This window comes from Mytilus trossulus, chromosome 1 (assembly GCF_036588685.1).
Source record: "Mytilus trossulus isolate FHL-02 chromosome 1, PNRI_Mtr1.1.1.hap1, whole genome shotgun sequence".
Lineage (NCBI taxonomy): Eukaryota > Metazoa > Mollusca > Bivalvia > Mytilida > Mytilidae > Mytilus > Mytilus trossulus.
This window is the reverse complement of record NC_086373.1, coordinates 78,535,419-78,563,150: the sequence shown is the minus strand read 5'-3', so window position 1 is coordinate 78,563,150 and position 27,732 is coordinate 78,535,419. Positions and strand designations below refer to the sequence as shown.

At 30.4% G+C, this 27,732-nt stretch overlaps 1 protein-coding gene across 3 annotated transcripts in view; it reads right to left on the bottom strand.

Annotated features, from left to right (window-relative positions):
* Positions 1-27,732, bottom strand: part of LOC134686153 (dedicator of cytokinesis protein 4-like) — a 113,923-nt gene that overhangs the window by 23,021 nt on the left and 63,170 nt on the right. For all 3 annotated transcript variants that reach the window (XM_063545829.1, XM_063545843.1, XM_063545836.1), the window contains 12 exons: positions 26,673-26,798; positions 25,900-26,043; positions 24,145-24,261; positions 22,233-22,331; positions 21,287-21,381; positions 18,865-18,943; positions 17,572-17,672; positions 17,265-17,323; positions 16,380-16,528; positions 13,751-13,839; positions 4,868-4,966; positions 2,650-2,710 (listed from right to left, as the gene is read on the bottom strand). In XM_063545829.1, coding sequence (XP_063401899.1) covers positions 2,650-2,710; positions 4,868-4,966; positions 13,751-13,839; positions 16,380-16,528; positions 17,265-17,323; positions 17,572-17,672; positions 18,865-18,943; positions 21,287-21,381; positions 22,233-22,331; positions 24,145-24,261; positions 25,900-26,043; positions 26,673-26,798 — 1,218 coding nt within the window. The remainder of the gene's footprint in view (positions 1-2,649; positions 2,711-4,867; positions 4,967-13,750; positions 13,840-16,379; positions 16,529-17,264; positions 17,324-17,571; positions 17,673-18,864; positions 18,944-21,286; positions 21,382-22,232; positions 22,332-24,144; positions 24,262-25,899; positions 26,044-26,672; positions 26,799-27,732) is intronic.

The window sequence follows — 27,732 nt, the reverse complement described above, 5'->3', positions numbered from 1 at the left end:
AACATTTTAATCAATAATGGGGTTAATGATAGAACCTCAGAAACAAGCTTCTGATCAACTATAGGTCACTGGTCTGGTTTTCTAGGTTATGACGTAGTTCAAGGCACTAGAAAATATGTAAACCCTCAAGGATTATAACTAGATGATCAATAAAAACAATCATCTTGTCAGAGAAGATTTAATTTAAGTTAGTTAACATCATATTACATAATTATGTATCAGTGTTTTCAGTAAAGGGTTTATGTAAAGTGGGGCACCATCCTTTGACATTTGGTTTTCTCTAAAATAGTTCCTAAAATAGTCCCATTCCTTCCAAATTCAAGATCACATCCTGTTGGTCATCCAATTATATTTCCAAGTAAAAAACACTTATGTTCAATAAATAAATCTTACCCGAACAACAAAAACAATATATTTTCATTCTCTGTGTTTTCACACTATAATAAAAATACTTTGATATAAAACATAAAGAACTGGCACCTCAATCCAAAAGAAAGAATTTACTACAGCAGAGGTAGCAATTTCAGATAGGAAATGAAATATACATGTATCATCTTTTAAAGCAGTATCAAATTTCTGTTCTCAATAGATACTCATCACTTTATCATTTTGAGTTTGTTCTATCTGTATCTTTTTGTGTAGCCTTATATAGTTGTACATTATAACATGAATGAGAAATATAATAGAATACCAGAAAGATGCAGTCGCAAAAGATTCTGTTTCTTCTTTATTTTACATTATAAAACCCCCTAAATGTTAACTAATCACTGTAAACTCAGAAATTATTGTGTGCATTTATTATTGCGATTTTGTCATTTAAGACTGAAATGCGATTTTATTTTTTACTATTATGAGAAAAATCCTGTTTAATTCATATAAAATATTTTAAAATGCGAGTTTAAATAATTGCATTTACTACTCTATCGCATTTATCTCAATAATAAAAACCTTGCAAGAAATTTCTGAATTTACAGTAATTTTTAACTACTCAGTGTGTGTGTGGTCTCAGTAGCTTATCTACAGTAATCACTAGCAGGTCAACTCAGATGTTGTGAGTTTGACTCTTAACCTTAATCAACGAGGGTGGGACAGTGGTGTTGAGCTCCAACAAATAAACAAAGGTTCAATTCAAATTTTTGAAAATAAATATTTAAAAAAAATTGTTCCAAATTAAAATCAATTTTCCCCAGATCACACTTATTATTGTGACTACAGATGTAACATCTTTTCAATGGTTGAAAAGGAAATACAAATGTAATGTCAGCCATGTAGTTGAGAGGAAAAATAAAGAACTGAAGAAGGCAAATGGCAGAAACATCTAAAAAAAATGGTTTATTGATTCAAATATACTTTAGATGAGTTGAAGTGTTTGAAAGTTTTACCATTTAAAAGTTAAGTGAGTAATACATGAATGCTATATGGTTTATATTTTAAATTAACAGTCTTCAAAGCAATGGGTTGAAACCATCAATTGTCTTGTTTATGATTGGTAGAGTTACTGTGATCAAATTATAAAAGTTAGAAAATAGATATTGTACTTTTACAGCTATGACTGACAGCATTAGATTAAAGAACTAATGGGTAATAACCAACATGTCAGCTAGCTAGTTATCACATAACTGATAGGAGTAATGCAGTTTTATTTTAGGAATTTTATTTCAATAATTCAGTTAAACAAAAAGAGAAGAAATGATATTAACTCAGGACATAAAAACATCTATATATGGAATTAAAAGATTTACTTGACAGAACTGATGAGTGTAAAAACAACTTCATGATGATTCTATTTCTTTTAGCCTAAACAATTATCTGTTCTATAAACAGAAGTTTCAATTTTTACTGAGGAGAAATGAACCAAGACTTTGACTGAAAAAATGCTGTGAACAAAAAAAAGATGACCGAAGAACAAACTTATTTTTTTTTAAATCTACTCTAAAACTATAAAAACTTGTTAATTAACACAAATTTTGAAACAACCAAAGATCTTAATAACTGAAATGAGAAGATAGAATATAATCTAGATTTCTATACCCAATACACTACGTTGCTGACTTCTGCAGAAGCTTTCCACAAGTTTTTTATGAAAAACACTATTAAACATAAGATTTTTCCACCAACAAGGAGTAATATACCTACTTCTGGATAATCTCAACAGAACTCATCCTATAAAAATACATCTGTACACACATCTGTATGTTAGAATGTTTTATAAACAATTTCACAACAGATTTACATGAAAAATTAGAGGTTCTAAATCCAAGCTAATTCAATTATGTCCAAAACTGTGTTTTATCATCTGTAATAACAATCATAGAGCACAAAGAAACGTATGTAAAAAAGTATATATCAAACTTCATGAAAAGACAAGACTGTTTTCTCTTATACTGAAAACACTTACAAAAATATTGAATGTTGCCTTGTCTATATGTCTTGTATATAAACTTCATACATGTGCATAAGAAGACCCAGGGGTGGAACCCCTTCTTTTTTTATTTTTTTTTATGTGATCATTTCTTTGTGTTCTTTGAGTTGGAACCCCCTTTTTCCAGTTTTTTTATGTGATCATTTCTTTGTGTTCTTTGAGTTTGAAGCCCCCTTATAAAAATGTTTAACCTGTGCCTGCATGTGCCTTAGACTGGAAATACTTACAAGTATATTGAACGTACACTGCATACGTTTGTCTCTATTTTCTTCTCCATCATAATTTTGTCTGTAAAAGAAAAATAAATTCTCAAGTTCTAAAAATGTTTTTAACCTACTGATACATGTTAATTGTGTCATATGCTTAACCTTTCTTTCAGTTTCTCTGTGAAAATAATACTTCTGTTGATTTCCTCAGTAAAGAAGTTATATCTAGGAAATATTTTAAATATGAGATATATACCTTTGAGCTTAAGGATTATATGCATCAAAGTAATAGTCTTATGGCAGTATTGAAAACCATATCACAATGGAAGAGGTTCACATGGTACAGTATAATGCTCTTACACAGGGTACATAATTTAATTTCAAAGAAGATTTTTTATTTTTAATAAAAGAGAAACCTTTCTTCTTCATAAGCAAGATATCATATTTACATATCTACCTTTGATAATAGTTGATTTTTATTGCTATTTAACCAGTAACATTTTGACAATTACAATGTATTTGGATTAGAGTCTCTTTTCTATAACCTAGACACTTGCTAATTCTTTGGTACTTGAATTTCTTATAGTGGTCAGTGACAGTCATTACCAAGTAGCCCTTTAATTCAATTTAAATGTGATTTGTAAACTCCACCTCAAGGGCACTGTCACAAATTAATGAACACAGTTATCTGCCCCTAGTCGTCAATTTATGACTGATTAGTTTACAAAGTATAACAGTATCTAGTGTCATTCCTGTTTATAATCTCCTGGCTTTCACAGCATGTGTGTACCATTAAAAAGCTGCTTTATAGATAAACCTGGATTTATTCTTATTCTATTTCAATGTCATTGTAGCATTGAAGTTGTGGTTGTAGTGAAAATCTCTTGCACAAAATTGTAACTTTCCTTTCTGAGTTTGAAAAATTGAACAAAAACCTTTCAAAACAAAAGATAAAAAAGCAATATTTTGATACATTTAAGTCATTTTAGTTGCAAAAAAAAATGTAAACTTGTAAGATAACCACCTTCCACCAGCCATGGTGTTATAAGAAACATGCAATTCTTAACAACTAGAAGCAAAAATCCTTTAACACAAAAGATTTTACTTCCATTTGCCACAAGAAATCCCACATATAATATAAAGTAACAACTGAGACTTTTTTTCATTAACTCATACATTGAAAAAAAAACACAGGTACACACACAAGTAAACTATTGGTTAAAAAAAGCATAACAAAACAGACAAAAAACGAAATATTATATTTTGAGGGAAATTGACAAGTCTTCTTGAAAATCTGGTTGTTATTCTGCAATATATCTAATCTAACAACTAAATATTTAGTTTTTCTAAACCCTTAAAAGATTCACAAAATCCATCACATACAAGTCAGTAAAAGCAGAAAAAATAAACTCTTATCGTTTTCTAACATAGTTTGTAAGAAAACTCGTGAAAGGAAGCACCTCAAAATTTGTAGTTAATACATCTGTACATTTGTCTTCCAAACACATTGAAATGTTTCAAACATTTTTACACCATCTGTATTCTAACAGATACTTTTTTGACCTAACAGATTAAAGTGAAGAAACATCATCACTTAGAAAGCATTTAGAATTAATATGAAAGGATGTAATGACTTCCTCAAGAGTAATTCTCCTGTCAGAACTTATAACACAGTTGTTCTTTAACAGATGCAATTTTACAAAACATAAACTCTTATTATCTGGATAGGAAAAGCATTTTCCACCAATTAAATATAATGTTTTGATTTTGCTTCTGGAATTTTCTTGTCTAAAGTATTTATGTTAAAAGTGATACTGAAGTTCTGAAGTCTGTTTGAAAGATGTGTTGATTGAAGATGATGCTTCTGAATTTTTCCACTAAAAATCTAAAGAACATCTGAGGAAACTGTAGACGTCATAAGTATAGTCCACAACTAAAACATCTACTTGATTGTATCAAGGAATTGTTTATTGTATATTGTATATTGTATATGATTAAAATTTCCTATAGCAACCCTATAATTCCTGCACACCACAATAGATATAAGAAGAGTTAATATGAGTGCCAATGAGACAACTCTCCATCTTAGGTCAAAATATGGTCTAAGACATGCTTTTGCTATAGTTTTGAACTCATTTTATTTTAATTCTCTTTGATTACATATTGTGTTTCTTTACACTGACATTTATAAGCAATTACTATTTTAAGACACAAGATTAAAAGAATAAATGTAACTTACCGATAGTCTAGTAACTTTTCCAGCAGATTAGTAACAGATACAATAAACTGAGAACCAGTTTCCTTCAAAGCTGGCTCTGACTGGACACGATCCAAAAGTCTGTTAAAAAATTTCATTTTTAATTACTACTGCAAATAAATTTTAAATAAACTTATATGTTAACAAATCAAGACTTTGAAATGAACACACAATGATGCTGACATTAATCCACTAAAATCAATATATATTTTCACTGAGCCTAATTAATGGTCAAGTTATATATCTTCTTGTCAAGTTATATATCTTCTTTCACTCCAAGGAGATCATCGAATTGTCACTTATTGTAAAATTCCAATCAATTCATTGTCTGTTAAAGCCTCATTAACCTCTGAATGACCCCAATTAACAGCACAATTTCTTCAGTTTTGAACACTTAAAAGAAACTCTTCTCTATGTTGCATCTATTCCATAACAAACTGCTAGCGTTTGTTTGTTAGCCTACATCTCACAGAACATTAGTTACAGATAAATTAGTATATATAGTCTGTATAATTAAAATTGTTCTGAAGGGCCTTTTTTAAAATAAATTGTCACAAATACTTGTTAGCTTATCCTTTAAATTTTTGTGGCATGGAATTTGTTTAGTTGTATATGAACATATATCCCATATTATATAAAATTAGGTAGATTTATTCCTCTGCTAAAATTGTTTGTCAACAAATTGGTTCAATCGTCTATAATCAATACATTTTGATTGGTTCCAGGTAAATACCAATGATGTCATTAGCGGTGACAAATCCTTGTATTACCCTAAACATGACATTCCCTGCACTCTCTAGGCAAACATAGATGTTCCATTACAAACTACATGTTAATCTAACTAATCCAACATCACAATCTTAAAGAAGTCAAAGAAAGGCGCAAAGGCTTATTCTTTTCCCTCAATATCCTTGATTTTCTTTTCTTAAAAGAATTCTAAAATTAATTGTTTCTAGTTAACTATAGCTAAGATTCTGCAAGAAGTAATTATTGTGTAAGGTTGTTAACTGCTTCACAGACTGATGATGATAGTGATGTAAATATATGCTGTTAAATTACTCCTGTTAGCCTCAGTGTAGAATTGATCTATACTGGGAAATAATTGGAAAAATAAACTGGTCTTCCTGCATGATAAAAATAACTTCAAACACATGTGCAAAACTCCAGGGGAGGGGCCGAGTAGTTCCTTGCCCTCAAGGAGAGATTCTTATGTTATTTTTAAGATTAAAAAAAACATCTGTTTTTGATGTTATTTTAACTCTATTTGAAGTACCTCCATTTTTATGTTCATGTTTACTTGTAAATCAAAATATGTCATAATTTTATGGTTTTAATTACTTTAGAACAAATGTGTGAAATTTTAGAACTCCAGTTTTCTGAATGATGTTTTATGTAACCAAATAGACCTCTCCAGTTTAAAAGGTAGATATTGGTGATATAATATGGCCCCAGAGAATTTAAATAAATAAAAAATATATTTCAATATTTATACTAATTTCAAGTCTTTAGATATCTCTGCATTTTTACTTACAGAGGGCAAAAAATATCAAGAGCTTTTCATAAGGGTGACCATCTATCTATGGAAGTACTATATAAATAACATTGTGAATTTTAGTTCTCGATTTGGTTTCTATCATGTTGGGTTGATGTCTCAATGATGTTTATCTTGCATCCTTGCTTTCATTAATCACATTTCTTCAGTTAATATGGTTACACAGCAAGTTGAGCATGGTGGTTTGAGATGGCTCAATAAAAATGTGTTATTGTAGTCAATAAATTCAGGTCAAAGCATATTGCATAACAAATTTACAGCCAGCCACTGTGACTAAGAAAATCTTTTGTGGAAAAAATTTGGTTGATTATATATTAGCATGAATGGAGTGGCCCCCTCTTAGGTTGTCAGTGGGCCCACCCTAATGAAAACTTCGGGATCTAAAGTTATACTTTTAACAAATTTATAAATATTGATAATGAAGTGTAGCAGTTGTATTGCAAATAAGTTAATGATTTCAATCAGCTGTTTATCATAATTCATCTTGAAACCTGGACTATTGGTATTATAATTCATGCATAAAATTTAGGTCAATAGACTGACACACATTAAATGAAGCATGGAATGTAGGTCAGAGATATCTTAAGCTTTGTACATGCCTTTATCTAAACATGTATAGAGGTATTCAAGACAGTCAGCTTACACTTCTCTTGCTAAGTTGCAAAGACATGCAAACTGCTAAAATATCATTCTATTCTTACTTCAATTGATTAGCTCTAAATTTTTAGTTTAGAGCTGAATTTATTATTACCAGAAACTGATTTACTGTTCCCAGTTATAACTGAGAAAATAATCCTACATTGATGGCACATTGAATGAACTCCAAATTATGACAATGAGTATAACATTAAATTTCAGTCTTTAAATGAGTCTGGATGCACTATAAGAGAATCATTTGTAATCCGCTGTAAATTTGATAGCATTATGCAAACGTTATTCAACTTAATTAAGAAGTGCATTTTATATGACATTAAAGCTCTGTGATGTAAAATGAAACCTTAATTATGTTGGCCTTTTTCTAAATTATCCAGGGAGAAACAAATTATTAAAATCTAGAAATATCTCAACCTATGAAATTGTTAATTACTACTTTGGTTTTACATCTTTTGAAAGATTTAGATTTTTATACCCAGAATTATATATACGAGAAAATTGTTTCATCCTTTATAGCTTCATAAAACCCCTGATATTACGCCTCTTTATTAAAGTGAATTATTGGTAATTTTCTTGTAAAATGCAAAATATCTGGCAAAACTTCAACACTAACATCCTCCTTCTATAAATAACTTCACATGGTCAAACTCAAGGGTTTGGCTCTTTTACAAAATATGTCATAATCTTAAAATATGTTTTATGTTAAAAGTTGTATACACAATTTGTATAATAAACTTATTGATTATAAACAAGAGATTCCACTCTGATTCTCTTCAGATTCAAGGCTACTGTGGTCTCAAAATGTGTTGTACAAATATTTATAAATACAGATAAAATATCACTCCTTTCTTTTAAGTAAATATAGTTATAAGGTAGAATGCATCTGATTTCAGGAATCTCTTTTTTCTAGGCAAATGCATTATTTGCAACTAAATAAACTCATGATTTTCATTTTTCCATTAATCTGGTTAAAAACTAACTTTTGGCAGTAGTTTTTTTCATAAAAAATAATTTTTATTTGCTTTAAAAGAAAATCTAAAATAAGAAAATTAATTTACCTTGAAAGTCTTCGTTGTTTTAAACTTTTTGGTCTCTGATGAAAAGAAAAACTACATGACCGTATCAGTTTATCCTTTGTTATCTTTTCTGGATACATGCTTTATTTGTCAACAACACATAACCATAAACCACAATTGAATAATTTCTCCAAATCAGGCACTTATACTACCAAACAGGATAAATAGCTCCACAATGTGGTCGACTTTTAAAATATCATCTATTGTTGACTTTTTTTAAATATCAAATTCAAAAGCTGACGCTATAAGTACGACCTAAAAACTCTAGCAGATATTGAAGTCCCGATGGTTGAGTTAAGTATTATTTAAAGGGAAGATAATTACACCCTATTGAGAAAACCTTGAAGATTACTTTAAAAAGGTGTTATCATGCTGTAGGGGATTTTAACAAGAATCCATAACTGTTTACCTTTATCAATACATAATTGACCAGGTATGATCAGGGATAAAAAAACAACAATAAGAACCAACATTCTAACTATTGATAAGATCTAAGTGATTTCCTGTTTGCTAATTGTTCAAAAAGAGTTTTAATTTAAAACTAAGTGCAGATGAAACTAATACACATGCAAAGACATTTAAAACAAAGTTTCTTCTTTGTTTTTTTCAATAGTACACCAAAAAAATCTTTTGTTTCATTTAAGATACATCTATTTTTTCTTAAAGAAGGAAGTTTTCCTAAACTGTATTTGCAATAAGTTTTTATAATTTACTGATTAAAATACCTCTATCTATTCTTCTGACTTTCATAAAATGGGAATTCTATTAAAAAAAAAAATTCAAGCAAAAATTTCAAGAGACATATTCTCTAATGACAAGTTTTTTATCTAAAAATATTTGGAAACTTTTTTTTTGTTGCTTTTGTAGTAATTGAATCATTTAAAGACATTTCAAAATTAATAATTGATAAAACTCTAACCTGTTTATTAACTTCATCTCTACACATGTACTTTTCAAGATTTATCTGAGGATTGTTCTTTCCCTCAAACAATATATATAAGACAGAACATATAAATAAATAAACAAAATGTCAAATAAATAAACAAACTGGCATATTGAATTGTATAAAGAGGAAATACAAGTTGAGGACAATAAACAAATCCAGAGTATTTTTGACACCTTATGGTGGCCTCTGTGATGGGTTTTTGCCACCCATTGAGTGTTTATATCAATATTTGAAATAACCTTATCAACAATTTAAAGTTAAATTCAAGTGACCATTAACAAGGGGTTCATTTTTTTAAATTTATCAGAAACGTAAATGCTTTTCAAACTTAAGCAGCACTGAACAAGTTTAAATTTAGTTTTAATTGGGATGAAGTATTGAAATAAAAGCTTAAACTCAGATGCAAGAATAATGAGTCAATTCAGTAAAAAATCACGATTTTGTAAAACTTAATGTTTACAGATACCTGAATTTAGTGAAAATAGAATGGATATTGAACAAAGAAAATTGATATCCTCATTTTCCTTTATATTTCTTTTATTACTGTGTAGGCCTATTGCATGTTACTTTTAATATAATTTCCAAAATGTTAATAATAAAGTTGAACAAGGACATGTAACAGGATAGTGGTATATATTTTCAATGGCAGTTTAAACACACCTTAATCGTTACAAATCATATTTTCATACCTGTAAAATTGATATAAGACATTTATCATCTTTTTTTTTTTTTTTGTGCTTCAGGCAGCAAATGGCATATCAATTGAGGTAATTAAACATGAAAAATAACAAATTGTTAAGTACATGTGCCCTATCCATTACATGACAACCTTGTGATGTTTTACTAGCTGTTCAGTGCAAATTATTTGACCATAGCTAAAATTGTTGCCACAAGTTATTTCACTTCAACCATGGAATACTCTCAAAATATATATAACCTTTGAGATATTGGTTTCTTCTTTTTTCACAAGTTTTTGTCACTCAAATTATCTTTCATTAACATTTGTTTAGTTTTATGAAGAAATTGAATATGAAGAAGAAAAACTAAAAGGGAATGACAGTCATACAATTTAATATTTTTTATTTCATCCAAAATATCAACAACTACAGGTTAAAATAACCCATCATTGCAAAATATATTTCTGAATCAATAAATGATTTTTAAATGGCCTATATATATATATACACTTATAAATTCAATTGTAAAAAAATTTGGTTTAAAAAAGAACTTTAAAAGGTATTTTCTGTAGCAAGAATAATAAAAATATGGCGAAATCAAACAAAACTTTACCCAGTATCACAAATTTCATTACAATTTGTGTGAGGAAATTGAAAATCAGTTGTTTATGCTTTTCTGATAACCAAAATGATAAGGTGCTGTACAATATTAAAAATATTTCCCTAGCCTGGAAAATAAAAAATTCTTACATTTTAATTACTTACAACTTTATCATTCTTGTTGACCTTCTTTGTGTAAGCATTGTTTGAAAACAACTAGTAACCAAAGAGCTTCATAGCAAACAATGAAAATGGCACGTTTCCTTGGTTCATTTTTCATTTTACTAATGGTCAGTTCTACTTTAAACTTGTTTTTAAAATTTTAAGATACGCATGAACATTATAGAACAAATCATTATCAAAAAGTAAGTTGCTTTACTTATCAAGAAAAACATTACAAAGAGCGCTTTTGCATGTTCTATAAACAAGGAATATATCGCTCAAATCGTTAATTAACAGTTGCTTTATTGTGGCAATCAATAAAATTTGAATCATATAGGCTAATTTTTTTTCGAAATTTGCATCTTATATGAAATGTCAATGATTTTCAATGAATTTGTGACAATATCAAGTTTTGCGCCATTTGTAAAGAAATGATGCTATCCCACGATGCATCATTCTTATATCCGATTGACTTAACCATGTTGGTGAATTTCGCCTGGCTCTACTGTTGTGCAGTGAGCCAGGATCCCAGGCAAAGATGAACCCTGCCAGATGTACACCTTACATCTATTCTATACACTGAGTATTGTTGATCTGTTGCTAAAAGTATCTAAGATGGGGACCAAATCATCAAACATAATGTTGACCCATGTACCATAAAATGAGGACAAGGTTAAGTGAACGCTGCTTGACAGACATGTACACGGTACAATCCTTTTTATAAACATATTATGTTGACCTATTGTTTATAGAACTTTCCTGAAAAACTCACTTGGCATTGAACCATTAAATAAGGTCAAGCGCAAGTGATCCCCCTAAGACTAATTACAAATGCAGTTGACCTATTGCTCATTATAATTATACAAAAAAATCATGGGATAACTATTTTAAGCAATAAAAAAGAGGTCATGGACAACAGACAAATGCCAGAAAGAAACTGCATCTGTGAATCAAGCAGCTGTCATTCCTTCTACTCTGTTCAAGCATTCAAATTCTAATACTTGATACCTTCTATTAACTTTGAATGCAATGATATCAGCATTTTGCAATTTAAAAAGAATTTCATCATATTTAGTATTTTGTTTTATTGTACAAAAAAGTCCTGTTAAAAATATTTTGATTACATCCTGATCACTCTCTATATATTTACTACCAGACACATATCCCTAATGCCTTCATATCTATCATCCAATTATGCACTATTAAACTGACTAAAATTGATTGACTTCTTCCTCACCAGTAGGTCTCACCAGCAGGTGACAGTTATAAGGAAGGGTGGACAGGTATGAAGTTGGGAAGTAAACTCTACTCAAACCAAAGAACAGAACCAGAGGTGTATTGAAAAAATAATTTAAACCATCATCCGAAAAACATTACAAAAACGAATTGGCTAAACAAGATGTAAATAATGTAAACAAAAATACAAGAAAGAGGAAATATTCTTAAAATTTTCCCACATACAGAAAGCAATTCAACTGCATTAAAATATGGCACCAGTACAAACTACAAGAAATCATCAATCTCCTTTGATTTCTGGCAGAAACCACAACAATACCATCAAGTACAGAAATAACTACTGCTTTATTCTGGCTAATTTCACACAAATTACCTGTAACACCTTAATTTCAAACTGATTAGGAAGTGTGGAAACTAATCTCTGCAGTATGTTTGTAGATCATTAAGACTTAATGCTTCAGTCATTAATTATCTTCTGTTAGTTTTCAAGATCTTTCAAGATTTTGTTTACTGTGAATAGTTGAGATAATTAATACTTCATTGAGTTATGGGTCTATTGACTGATTCGACTCTATTAATCTTCACCAGCAAAGTATAGATTTACCATTAAGCTATCCTTTTTTATCTAACAACAATCATTTTGTATTAATCCTCAGAATCATTGAATTTTTAAAAACATAAACGGTAAATTTTTAATTAATCTGGGATACTGAAAAGAATGATTATTCATGAAACCTTTTTAAAATAGCCAAATCTTATGAAAAAAGGTAATGCCATGCAACTAGTAATAGCAGAATCAGATTAAGGGGGGGCATGGGGCCAGCCCCCCTTTTTGAGAAAGAAATTTGATTGATTATATAGGGAATCAATGAAGCGTGACAGAAGCAGGCCCCAATTTATGAGAATTTCGGCATTTACCACTGAATAGCACAAATAACTAATAATGCTTGCTTCTAAAACTACCTGTGATGATTCAGATAAGTATCATGATTGTAAGAAGGAATGGATCATGCATAGTTTTATATAAGATAAGCCATGTATGAAGAGTTGCAAGGACACAAAGAGCATACTTAAACAGGTCAAATAGTTCAACGGTCAAAACTCTATGACATCCAGTCTATTACGATCTAAGGTAACATTTTTCACTGTATTGGCCTGAAAAAATTCTATAATACAAGAGGCTTTAAAGTGCCTGTGTCGTTCACCTAGGTCTATGGACATCGTTCACAATGGACACTAACTTACGTTATGGACTGCAGCATTCAACAGATTGTAACTTCATAGTTTTACAAATGGTATGAAATTCATGTTGTACATGCCATACAACAGATAATACAGGCTGGTTTTGTATGCAGTGAATTTAACAGTTTGACAATCACTAATCTTTTACAACCTTAGTGTTAAAAGATATAGGAAGATGTGGTATGAGTGCCTATGAGACAACTCTATATCCAAATAACAATTCATAAAAGTAAACCATTAAAAGTCTGTTAAAATTCCTCTTCAATGAACTGAAGAAATTTCTGTTGTAGACAGCAATATTATTCCTACTATATTTGAGTTGATAGATTCCAACTTTGATAAGACAATAAAATATCAAAGAAGTATGTGTACTACAAATACCACATTAGTGATACTAAAAAACACTCATTCAATCATTTCTCAACAAGAATTTCTCCATTATACACAAATGCTCTCTCATATTTTCTATGTTCAGTGGACTGTGAAACAGGGTCAAAACTCTAATTTGGCATTAAAATTAGAAAGATCATATTATAGTGAACATGTGTACTAAGATTCAAGTTGATTGGACTTTAACTTCATCAAAATCTACCTTGACGAAATTCTTTAACATGAAGCGGGACAGACGGACGAACAGATGTAGGAATGAAAGAACAGTCGCAAAGACCCCAAAACAAAATGCCCCTAGGTGTGGTATAATAGAGCGTTGCTTTTACTTACATTGAATTGAACAATTGTTTATATTCATCGTCTCCTTGGTTGTCCATGGTAATGAACTGGTCTAACTTCTCTATAATCTCTCTTTCAACCTGAAATTCAGTAAATTAAACTGTTGTTACAGATCTGTCTTGCCTGTTTATAACCTTCACAGTATAAATATTGAAATTATAATGGCTTCTTAAATCATGACAGTGCAGGCCAAATAATTGAATTGCCAATGCTAATATAAATGCATATCAAATAAATTTTGTATTTAAGCCAGACAAAGACTCATCAGTGACGCTCACTTCCAAAAATGTTAAACAGGCCAGATAAAGTACGAAGATGAAGAGCTTTGAGGACCAAAATTCTTAAAAGTTTTGCCAAATACAGATAAGGTAATCTATTCCTGATTAATTAATAAATATGACTATATCAATGATAATTCATGTGCTGTTATAGTATTGTGCTGATGCTTACAAATTTCCAGTAATATATATATATACACAAGTCTCAAAATTGAAAACAACGTTCAAACCAATGATTGTGTTGGATAAAACTGCAATTTTTATACATTTGCATGTACATGTAACACAAATTTCGTTGTAGTGGTGTCTAAATACAGCACAAACAACATTTTCCAAAAGACCAATAGAGTGAAAATGTATATTTTAACAAAATGCATTTGACTAACAGGTCGAACATTTGATGCTCTTATACCCTACTGACTGCCATTGATGACTGCCAAATAAAATGATATCAAGCTGTAACAAAATGGATCTTTATATTAGTTTAATACCAAACAGAAATCAATAAACTTGCGACAAAAATTGTATACCATAAACATGAGGTGCTAAAATTTGTACACCATATACAGATTTCAACAATTAATGTCTCTTTAGTGATGATAGGGATCGAAACAGTATTTGGAAGGTCATATAATTTACCTCAATTTAGGATACTCTTGAATTTTAAAGAGTTGAAATATATTTAGAAGGTATGAATTCCAGAGACTTCCCTTGAAATCGAGACATCAATTGTCAGAGTTCCAAATAGTATTATCATGGAAGTATTATATTCACAGGAACTACTACAACCGACTTCAAAAGTGTCATCTGCGATGCCGCACGCAATTTAATGACATGTTTATTAGCTTGAAACATGGCACGTTATCTACATACCAACGTGTGGTGCCCTACAATATTGTCATTCTCGGTTGCTTTCGGGATAAAGGAAATAAACGAAGAAATCGAAAGTTGTGATAAATTCTTAGGAAACAGCAATCGGCAAACCTCGGCAGATTCTGTTACTTAACATTTGCATGTGTGTGCCGATTGAGTGATCGATGGATTAATGCAAGTCATCATTAATTCTATAGAAAAAAACATTGATGATGGAAATTTGTACCAAATTTATTGAATAAATGTCCCATTTTTATTGATTTATTTTTCGGTAGAAATTGCACTATATGTAATATATATCGCAAGTTGTGATTATATAATAACTACAGTATAATAACTGTTTACTCCACTGAGTGACACACATTTCCTTCATATTTAAGACGATTGTAAATGATTGTTCTGATAAAATCAAAAGATCAAAGAGATTTTAGATAAATGAAGGAATTATTAAGCTTCCCTCTAAATAAAGGGTAAGATCATAATTTGGTAAAAAATAAATGTTAAGCGGAACCCCGATGTTTTTTTTTTTTTTAGTACTGCGACTCAAGGATTTGTATAGTGACATTATACAAATTCTTGTGCGACTGTTCAATAATATTTACCAGTAGCATTTGGACGGTTTCATTTGGTAGGATGGTGATAACATATTTTAGGGGACAGAAATGTATTATATAAATAGCTATATAACGTAGTTAGATATGTTGTATTTTGTTGATTGGTACTTGCTCAATTAATTTTCGTATTGTAAACTGTAAAATTTTACTTTCCAGGAGTATCCAGTAACTTAACCATATATATTACTCTTAACTTCACAGTTTTAATATTTATGAAAAATATTTGTTGTTAACCGGCGGTAACTGGAACACACCTTAATCGCGATTTAAACTTCACCACCAAACCAATAAAATAATGTCACTCACTATTTCAAATCGTTGAAATAAGTAAAGGTGTTTTCTGACAGGTAATATTGTTAAGCTGTCTCGATTAAAACCATGTGATTGATAAGAAGTATCTCGGGTCAATTTATGACCGCAGCATCACAGATAGTCACAAAAGAATTTAACGACAGTGTACTAATTAGACAGTTTCCATATCTTTTCTACAGGGCTACCTGGGTTATAAATAAATGCTAATTAATCTTTGTAGTTCCTGTCAATATAATACTTCTATGGTATTATGTATAATTCCTGGATTGGAGAGGTAAAGGACGTTTATTTATACATCCTTGGACAGGTAAAATTAAATGCAGTATAATTAACCATGTCAATTTCTAAACAGAATTTTCAGTACTTTTTATTAATTCTTCTCTATACATTTCAATCAGAGTAAAGTCATCCTCATTATCATTTTTTTTTAGATTTATCTTTTTGCATAAATCACACTAAAAGATTGAGATTGCCATAAAATAAGACAACCCTTGTCCAAGGTCAAGTGAAGGGAGATAACTAATCATAAACTTTTTTGCATACCAAAATAAAATGTCCACTGGTTTTCTGTTCACATTGTATCATATCATAAAACATTGGAAGAGTTGCTGCCCTGAGTTCTTTTTCTGGTACCAAAGTCACTTTGAGGAATGGTCCAATCATGGATGGAATGAAATGTCTTCTATTGGTCCCTGTAAAATATATAAATTGGACCATTAGCAGCTCCCCTAGATCTTTGTGCATTTCCCACAGACAACACTCTCTAACGTTACACACATATTGTTTTACATTTAGAGTAATGTCAGGGCCTTTTATAGCTTGTATGGGTATTGCTCATTGTGAAAGGCCATATGCAAACATGGAACAGCTTATATCTATAACATTTGGTCTCTGGTGGATAGTTGTCTCATTGGTAATCACAACAATGAGGAGATGTGGTTTAATGGCCAATGAGAAAACTTTCAAACAGAGTTGAAAAAAAATGATGATTTCTGCTTTTAGCCCAATCTTAAAAATCAAATCTCTCAGAAACACTATATATGAAATTTATAAAAATAGAAAGGGAGCTTACAACAATAGATATAAACCATTCATTTAAATGACAGGAAAACTGTTATTGTTATTAAAAATTAAAATTAGAAAGATCATACCATAGGGAACATGTGTACATTGTACTAAGTTTCAAGTTGATTGGACTTCAACTTCACCCAAAACTACCTTGACCAAAAACTTAAACCTGAATCAGGACAGACGGACAAAGGAACAGACGGGCAGATGAAGGGACGGACGAACAGACCAAACAACATAGTACCCCTCTACTATCATAGGTAGGGCATAAAAATCAACAAGCCATCACACCTGTATTGTATGCCTTTAACTTCATACAACTATGAACATTAAATAGAAAAGCTTTTTTTTTTTTTTTACCTAATTTTTCCCACAATGTCTGTATCTGATGTCCCATCATTATTCTCATATCATGGTACCTGAAGAAAAAAAATATTAACTTTAATAATCATCAGCAAAAGATTTTTGTGTTTGAATATTACAATTATCAGAAGACATGCGTCTTTTCTTCCTGAGCAAATAATTTGGTATCAAAAGCACAAAAATTCTCTTTCAAGTAAAATTAAAGATTTTGTATATCTAAAAAAAAATTAATCATTTCTATCTTGCTTATCAAAACTAGAAAGAAGAGCACTAACAATGTAAAATAATTTGCATTTTAATATACCTTTCAATAAACTTATTTCTTTTACTTTCTGAATATTCCTCTAACTGAAGACTGGGTTGTGTTATAAAGTCCACTGCAAGTCTGAAGTAAAGGTTCCATAACTGAAAATATAAATCACATTAACCAACAATAAATACAATGTAAGGAAAATGCAAAAAAAAATCAGGACAATTCCATGTTAGTATGTGATGTAAAGGAGTAAATTGGCCATAATAATTTATTGTTGTTTTAATGGGACAAAATAGTACCATTTCACATAGAAATAGTTGTAATACATGTATACCTATTGATTCAAAATATCTTCAAAATATCTTCAAAATACCTTAAATGTACTCTTTTTTTTAAATCAGTTTAAAAATGATAATGAAATGACCCCTCAAGTATGCATTTTTGTGTAATAATTTTTAACAGTATTATACTTAATTTGCCTTGGCCACAACCCATGACCCTGAAAATGCTTGTGTCTAAGGATTAAATATCATCATTGCCGACTTTTAGCTACAGAGCATTTTAGATCCTAAGTTTGGGTCCTAGGGTTTCCTCAAGATTTTAGATAAAAAAAAATGCACAAAATTGATGTTTTTTGACAATATTTCTAAAATGTACTGACTTTGAAGCCTAGAATGTTATCTTATAAAAAGATTTTGTTCACCAGTAGCAAGTCTTAATAGATCTATTTAAATTTTAGGATAAAGGTAAAATGCAAGGCCATATTTGGCCTAAAGAGAACTTTTTCCTTTGCCTATTTTGATGATATTCAATAATTATGTCAAACATCACTCCCTTAAATAATTGTGATGCTAGAAAAGCACAATAACCAGATAACAGCAATGGAATTGGTCATTACAAAATGTGAACACATTTATGAGAAATAAGGCAATAATAACAACACAAATTTAAAGACTTTCATAAATGAAGTCATAATTGTATCTTATCATATCATCTATAGTCCTTTAAAAATTTCCAAGAAGAAAAGAATTGATATCGCAGGTACTGCTTACAGTCATCTTAAAGATAAGATAAAGGTACAGATAGTTTGTAGCTTGAAAAAAGTTTCACTGATTGGGGAAGCTTTTCAAAACTTGAATCACAGCACATAGTTTTTCAATGCTACCCTAATATATTAATGTGGCATCCCAAAAGAATTTATGGCTTGTTTTTAGATTGTAATGGAGACACTTTTAATTATATGTCTTTTTCATGTTTTAGAATCATTTATTATACAAACCATGACTTACTTGAAATAATAGAGATAAAAAAACATAACATTACAAAACATCTAGATAGACTTACATGTTGGTCAAAGTACTCTCCTTCAAGGAACTGGTTCTTTAAAGCTTGGGAGAAATATTCAACAGCAGAAAATATCACACTGAAAAACAAATTGATTTTTTTGAAGGATTGTTGATTGATACTTTTAAGGAAGCTGGATTGTCATGTTTTGGATTTTTTGTCAGATTTTTGGAATCCTCTGGTTTACCTTGAAACAAATTTTTTGCCTAGTGACCACCATTTTTCTTTTTGAAATTCTTTAACATGTATAATAATAAGCCATCTGTAAAAATCTTTAAATTACCTTTAAACAGTTTTTGAGAACTTTGACTTGTCAATGATAAAGCAATGAAAAGTCAAGAGAGAATATTTTCCCGCCAAAATTCCAATGGCTCATATCTTGAAAACAAGTACTGTGACCTATGTATAATTTTTGCTTTTTGGATTCCTTTATTAATTCCTTATCAATATAAACTAGTCTTTTAAAAAGTTAATTACTTTGAAACTGAGAAGCGAGCTCCCTTACACATGTAATTTCTTTGAAAATTGTAGGATATAAAGATATCAAATATAATTTAATTCTTTTATTACTGAACTTATCCATGGTTTTGATAACTAAACATAAGTTATTATCTGGGCTAAACTTTAAAGTATGTAAAAGATTGATTAATTGGTGTTTGACGCCACACTGCTTTCAACACTATTGTTCTATTTTATGGCGGTCATTTTTTATTTTTCGAGGAAGCAGCTGACAGTTTAACTACTGAAGTCTGTGTTTTTTTCTGGCTGTCAGTTTAACTACTGAAGTCTGTGTTTTTTTCTGACCACTCCAGCTAAGTAGCTGAAGTGGTCAGAAAAAAACACAGACTTCGGTAGTTAAACTGACAATCCCAGTCAATTTAGATTAGAGCTAGCACAAATGGGGTTTAAACTCACAACCTCATTGTTAACTGGTTAGTGATAACAGTAGTTCAACTACTAAGACCACTCAGTCACTGAGGCCCCTGTATGTTAATAAGTGATGATTCCCTGATCTGATAAATACATACTTATTGGTCTCCATTCTCATTATGGTCCAATCTGACCACTCAGCCACTGAGGCCTCTGTATATAAATAAGAGATGATTCACTGATCTGATAAATACATACTTATTGGTCTCCATTCTCATTATGGTCCAATCTGACCACTCAGCCACTGAGGCCCCTGTATATAAATAAGAGATGATTCACTGATCTGATAAATACATACTTATTGGTCTCCATTCTCATTATGGTCCAATCTGACCACTCAGCCACTGAGGCCCCTGTATATAAATAAGGGATAATTCACTGATCTGATAAATACATACTTATTGGTCTCCATTCTCATTATGGTCCAATCTGACCACTCAGCCACTGAGGCCCCTGTATATAAATAAGGGATAATTCACTGATCTGATAAATACATACTTATTGGTCTCTATTCTCATAATGGTCCAATCTGACCACTCAGCCACTGAGGCCCCTGTATATAAATAAGGGATAATTCACTGATCTGATAAATACATACTTATTGGTCTCCATTCTCATTATGGTCCAATCTGACCACTCAGCCACTGAGGCCCCTGTATATAAATAAGGGATAATTCACTGATCTGATAAATACATACTTATTGGTCTCCATTCTCATTATGGTCCAATCTGACCACTCAGCCATAAAGGCCCCTGTATATAAATAAGGGATAATTCACTGATCTGATAAATACATACTTATTGGTCTCCATTCTCATTATGGTCCAATCTGACCACTCAGCCACTGAGGCCCCTGTATATAAATAAGAGATGATTCACTGATCTGATAAATACATACTTATTGGTCTCCTTTTTCATTATGGTCCAATCTGACCACTCAGCCATAAAGGCCCCTGTATATAAATAAGAGATAATTCACTGATCTGATAAATACATACTTATTGGTCTCCATTCTCATTATGGTCCAATCTGACCACTCAGCCACTGAGGCCCCTGTATATAAATAAGAGATGATTCACTGATCTGATAAATACATACTTATTGGTCTCCTTTTTCATTATGGTCCAATCTGACCACTCAGCCATAAAGGCCCCTGTATATAAATAAGGGATAATTCACTGATCTGATAAATACATACTTATTGGTCTCCTTTTTCATTATGGTCCAATCTGACCACTCAGCCATAAAGGCCCCTGTATATAAATAAGGGATAATTCACTGATCTGATAAATACATACTTATTGGTCTCCATTCTCATTATGGTCCAATCTGACCACTCAGCCACTGAGGCCCCTGTATATAAATAAGGGATAATTCACTGATCTGATAAATACATACTTATTGGTCTCCATTCTCATTATGGTCCAATCTGACCACTCAGCCACTGAGGCCCCTGTATATAAATAAGGGATCTGATCTGATAAATACATACTTATTGGTCTCCATTCTCATTATGGTCCAATCTGCAGATAACATTTCTGGTTTGAGTAATTCTAGGAATGTATGTAAAACCTGAGTTAAGAAATCCTGTAAGAGAACATACATACTGAGTAAAAAGGATGCTGATAAATCTTTAGTAAAATGGTTACTTTTAAAATAATTAATTGATTTATTTACTCAAATGAATTTTTTGTTTACATGCATTAATTTGGACCACTACTAATATTGACTTACATTTTGAATTGTGAGCCAGGATTTAATTTTATTAAAATTATAACTGCATGTTCAACCTATGGGACACTCATTCAATGTTGGTCTACACAGCCACAAACAGTACAGTTCTCATTCCTGCCAACAGTCACTATTTGCAGGGGATTTCCCCCATGGAGGCTCCCAAATTGAAATTTTGAAGGAACAATTATGTCCACAATTTCAAACAAAACAATTAATTTTACAATGATGTTTGACTTATAAGAGTATGGAGAAGCCATAAAAACAACATTAAAATGTATTTGAAGCCCCCCTTAATGTTTATTTTAGGATTATGGCAGCCATCTTGCACGCAAATCCCCCATGAGCATTTTGAAAAGTCGGCAGGTTTGAGTTCTATGAACTGCCAAGAGAAATAACTTGTTTCAAACAATAAGATTTGAGATTTTTCCAGCAAATCCATGTAAATAATTTTACACATCTAATGTTGACAAATGTTGTCTATAAGAATTTTGATCTCTACTGGATCCCAAGTTTATTCTGAATCAGAAGGTTAAGAAACAGTAGCTATTTCAATAAAGTGTCTTACATAAATATCAGTTATGAGTCATGAACTGTATTGTCCTATACAATAGGTGTTATATACAATTGTTTTGTAAAAAGGGCTGCAGCTGTTTGCATTTAAAATATATATGGGTTCAATCAATATAATGAACAAGGAGCATTACTTTTAAAGGTGGTCCTTTGGGATGTATCTGTATTACAGCTGTATAATGAGTTTCTTCCATCAGACGTAAAAGTTCTGTCAGACAAGCTACCATCTCACCCTGGAAAACAAAAGATCACTTCAAAACATGAAACAATCTGTGTCTGGTAAATACCTATATTATCCTGTGAAACATTGAGGAAATATATCATAGTGTTACAAAATTCATAAGTATAAATCAAAAACATCTACAGTACTTTATACAGGTATTTTATATGTTTTGTTTTTCCACTAAGTATCGATATACTGAGTACAAAAAGTTTAGCAACATATATTTAAATTGAAAGAAAAAAACATTTTCAAAGTTCAAATCTTTATAATCAAGTTTTTATCAAGTAAAAAGTGCACATTGTGTTTTATTTTCTAAAATGGTTGACTATTAACTTTATCAATAACTTCAAGATGACCAGAAAATATTATTAATTTTACTCATTTTTAAGAGAATTTTTCCCTAATATAAATGAGGCTTACATTTAAAATTAATAAGAAAAAGTGACGCATAAAGACAACATTATCTTAAAGAAACGTATGAGAGTCAAGATTTTAAAACATATTATACAACACTTAATGAAAAAGAATAAAATATATTCAAACTTTTTAATTCAACATCATCAAAAGAAAAACACAGTAAATATAAATTAAATTATTGACAGAATAAAACATCACAATAATATGTCTCATTTTCATCGTTGTCAATATGGATTTAATTGACTGCCATGATTCTGCAGAAATATGGCAGTAGAAATGCATGAATGCTAAGCAAAATAAAGATTTATCCTAAGAGTTTATTCTGAAACGGACCTTGTTCAAAACCTTATCAGCAGGTGTTGTCTGCAGCCCACATTTCTGTAAAAAGTTACACCTATTTCTGGCTTCATGCCATTTATGACAGGCAAGACAAAAAAAATGCAGTCTCTTAAGCTTCAAACTAGCCAGTGTGTTTGCAGAGAAAGATAGTATAGTGGTAAAAAAATTCATACAGCAAAAAAAAAAAAAAAACGCGTTCATTTGTTGCTTTTGTTACTAGTGAAAGCTCAGCAACAATTAAGAGATGCAGACATTTACATTAATAACTTTGCTGACAAAAATAAATTATCTATTGAAAAAAAATAATCTTAAGATGCATTCATGCATACATCACAATAACAGTTTAGTGCACTCTTATCTAGGGTTTGATGGTTTTTTAGGACATATATAGTACATGTATATACCTTAGATGTCACCATTAAATAACAAGACTATTATAAACTCCCTGATCTATTAGTATTTCAGAACTCATGTTAATATCATCAATGTATGTTACAGCTGTTAATATTTGAATGAACTCCTGTTAATAAGGTTCATTAGATTTTGTTAATATCAATTGCATTAATGATTCAAAAGACATCCAACCTCTACAAAACCAGTTAACCATCTAAAACTATTCTTTCTTGAACATGCTGACATGACAGTCATTCAATTTTGGCCATTCTAAATTACTCAGTTTATTAGCAAAATGTCAAGTTCACGAAATGAAAACTTTTGGTTCAGTTTAGAGGGGAGACAACTCTGAATTTAATGATATTATACAGCTGAAGGAATTTTATGATACAGACTTCTCTGCAACATAGCATGCAAGTTTCCAAGTTATAAAATAAAATTATTAAAAAATAGAAACATTTCCAAAAACCGATTTTTTTTATTAAGATTTTGTACAGATAACCCATGAAAGAAAGACAGGTAACTTTTGCAAGGTTTCACAAAAACTAAGGAAGAATCTACTATTCAGAGGCAACTTGACATTTTGAAAATTAAACTTTCTCACATTGAGAACAGTACAAGCCACCAACATGCATTTAATTTGGATGCAGATGCAGAATATTTAAAAGTTTTACACAGTATGCTTGTGGATCATCATTAAATGGTAGACTTTGAAGCTGTGATGGCAACAGTTGTATGGTTAAACGTCGTGGTGATTTTGCTGGCAATGTCTTACTTTTATCTTCTTCTGGCTTCAAAGGTTAAAGGTCAAAGGTCAAGGTACATATCAACATATTATTAAATCAGGAAATTACATTAAACTTGTTCAGACTATTGACATCAACTATTTCATGTATTTCTTTATTAAACTGTTTGAGGACAAATAAGTAGTCTATTTGTTCTGAATCTGTATCAAACCTTTTCAAATTACTTTGAAAGACCTTTTAAATCAACAAAACTTCTATGATGAAAAGATGCAATGTTCATTATTGATGTTTATCAAAAATATTATCTACCCATATGTTACTATATTTGGATGTATTTAATGATTTTTTATAATTTGAATATAAACTTGTTGGAATCTCTCTAAGGAATAAATATTTGTTTTCCCAGTTTTCTTATCATTACCAAAGTCATGAGGTGTGCTTTGCACAGATCATATAAGTTAGTAACAAAAGATGATATTCAAATAAAACAAGGCTGTGCCAAGGTAACAGAAGTTTTTATGAGTAAGGGAAAAAAGTGATTTTTCAGAATTTGAATGTTAATTGTGAATAACTTTGAAACAGAAAATACTACTATGTTCAACATTAACTTTAATCTTTAACTTTATAAGATGTATATCAGAAATGTCCAATATAGTAAGGATTTTTATCAAAAAGATTAAAAAGTTATCATCCAGAAATCATTACTTTAGAACTAAAATAAAGACAGATAGATAAAAATTAAAAAAAAATGGTATCTAAATGCTATTAAAAATTGACAAAATGAAAGAATTGTAAAATTTTCAAAAATATAAAAATCTTAATAAGGACAACAGAAGGCAAGTGTTGGCAATAGTCCATTGGGCCAGTTGAGCTAAAAATGAAACTGATTAGAAACCTTAACATTTTTTTCAGTTAAGAATCAAAGGTCAATTATGACAATGGATGAAACCATTCTCCAATGTCCATGTGATTACCGGTCCTTGACTTAAAATCAAAGTAACTGACTGATCATTTGAATTTTGTTCATTTGACCTTTATCTTCTGACATACACTCAAACTCTTTAAGATAAACTGTAAACCAACATATATACAGCGGTCAGTTTCTGAAAAATATACCTGTGGCTGCAACAATGAAATGGATACCAATAGTCCCTACCTAAGGCTGAATGAAAATAAATTCAATAAGTAATCCAGTATATCAGTTAGGCTGAGTAATAATCAAGAATATAGAACTATAAAAACCAAATCACAAAAAATAAAATAAAAAAGAATTTTGTCAGGCGTGTTCCCTACACAAGACTGTCTAGCAAACTCAGAACAAAAAGCAACATTGAATCAATAAAGTAGAATAAATGTTTGAACATAATTTGATAGGAGAAAGTGTTGAGAAAAATATTAATATATTCTTTTTCCATTCAGGATAGCTATCTAATTATCAATTTCTTCTTTTAAATATTTAAGATTTTACAGAAATATTAATTGTAAGGACACAACAACAAATGCTTATGTTGGGTTAGAAGATAGAATTTTTATGAACAAAATTTTAATCATAGTTGATGAACAGGAAAAGTTAATTAATCAGCATTATAATTATTATAGCGAAACAAACAATATTCAGAAGTTCACAAAAGCTGACAGAGTTATACAAAAGTTTCTGGATAGTAATTTAAATTCAAACCATACAAGAAATTTAGGTGTATCATCTTTGGTTGTTATAACTTCAGAAGAAGGTCGACTAACTCCCTGAAACAGAGTTCGACTTCGTCTACTTTTTCTATCCAAGGTAGAACATGGACTACTATTTTCTGACATAGTTGGTTTTCGAAGCTGATAAATAATAAATTTATTTCATATGTATTTCAATACTAAAATATAAACAAGGGTCAAGTGGTAGAAATTGGGCAATTTTTTAATTGTTTAAAATAAACGTGTTGTTGTGAGATAAATTTCTGTTTTTAAAGAAGTTAAATAGTCATAGGGTCAACAATTTTGATGTTAACATCATTCGAAGTGAAGAAATACAAAAATACGCATATTTCTATTTCTTATTTATCAAAAAAAATCTTTTATTTTCCAACATATTAATTCTTTTCGGTTAAACAAATTTATTGGTTTGTGAGAACGGATTATTTTAGGACAACTCTAAGATTTGTTTTGGCTGATTTCAATTGAATTCTAAATAAATAGGAAGGTAAATTAAATCTAAAAGTTTACATTTGATAATATATAAAAATACACCAAAAAAGCACACATAACTTATCTATATTTTTACTTCATGTTTAACATACCAAAGTTGCATGCAAACTTATCAAAATCTGTAACATAACCCTTTCCAAATTTTATAAAATATTCCTTTCCAATTTTCTAAAAAAGATAGAAACAATATTCAAAGTTAACTGTAGCAGTGACACCATTGCCAAAGAAAATTATTGATACTGCAAAGAGAGACAACTCACCATAACTTGAGGATAACTTTGTGGATTTGATATAAATTCTCCATCAGCTATCCTTGATATACTCTGTATAAGTACTTCAAACAGGGATAGAGCCAATGTATTGATATCCTGGGAAATACTCTTCACCTGAAATCAGAGAAATGTTTATAAAGACTACAAACTATCACTGCTGAAGATTAATACCATCTTTATGAAATGTATTAAAACAGTCAGTTTGTCTTTTACTTATTTGCAGAAAAAATCTCTCAAAAATCAATTCAATATATTTTAACTTGATTTCCTTTAATATAATATTCATACGAACTCTGTCTTTTAGTTCTTCAAAAAATACACAAATGTTCTTTGAATGTCTGTTGCTGAAAATTATTTCCTAATGGCTGCACAAAATGTCTAACCTACATAATTCATAACAGATTCAGATTATTTTAACAACTACCTAAGATCTCACATGTTAAAATTAAGGCCAAAAATATTTAACCTATGACAGGCTATGACAATCACAAAAAAGACTACAGATATAACTATAAGATGTAAAACATTTGACTAATAAAGAACTGAATATAAAGTCTATTAGACTACATTTTTAAAGATTTAACCAAAATCGAGAATGGAAATGAGGAATGTGTAAAAGTCAAAAGAGACAAAAACCCAACCATAGATCAGAACACAGGCAATGCTACCAATGTTTCTTCAACACCATAAAAAAATCTTGCAACCAGAGTTAGGTTTCAGCTGGCCCCTAAGCACAAATATGTACTAGTTCAGTACTGACTACAGAAATTTAACAAGAATGTGTCCAACGACAAACTTATACAACTATAAATGTTTCTTTTTTTAACATAATGTTATGCAAAATAAAACTAGAGGCTCTAAAGAGCCTGTGTCGCTCACCTTGGTCTATGACATAGTATGTGAATATTCAACAGAGGACACAGATGAATTCATGACAAAATTGTGTTTTGGTGATGGTGATGTGTTTGTAAATCTTACTTTACTGAACATTCTTGCTGTGTACAATTATCCCTATCTATAAGGATTGGCCCAGTAGTTTTAGTGGAAA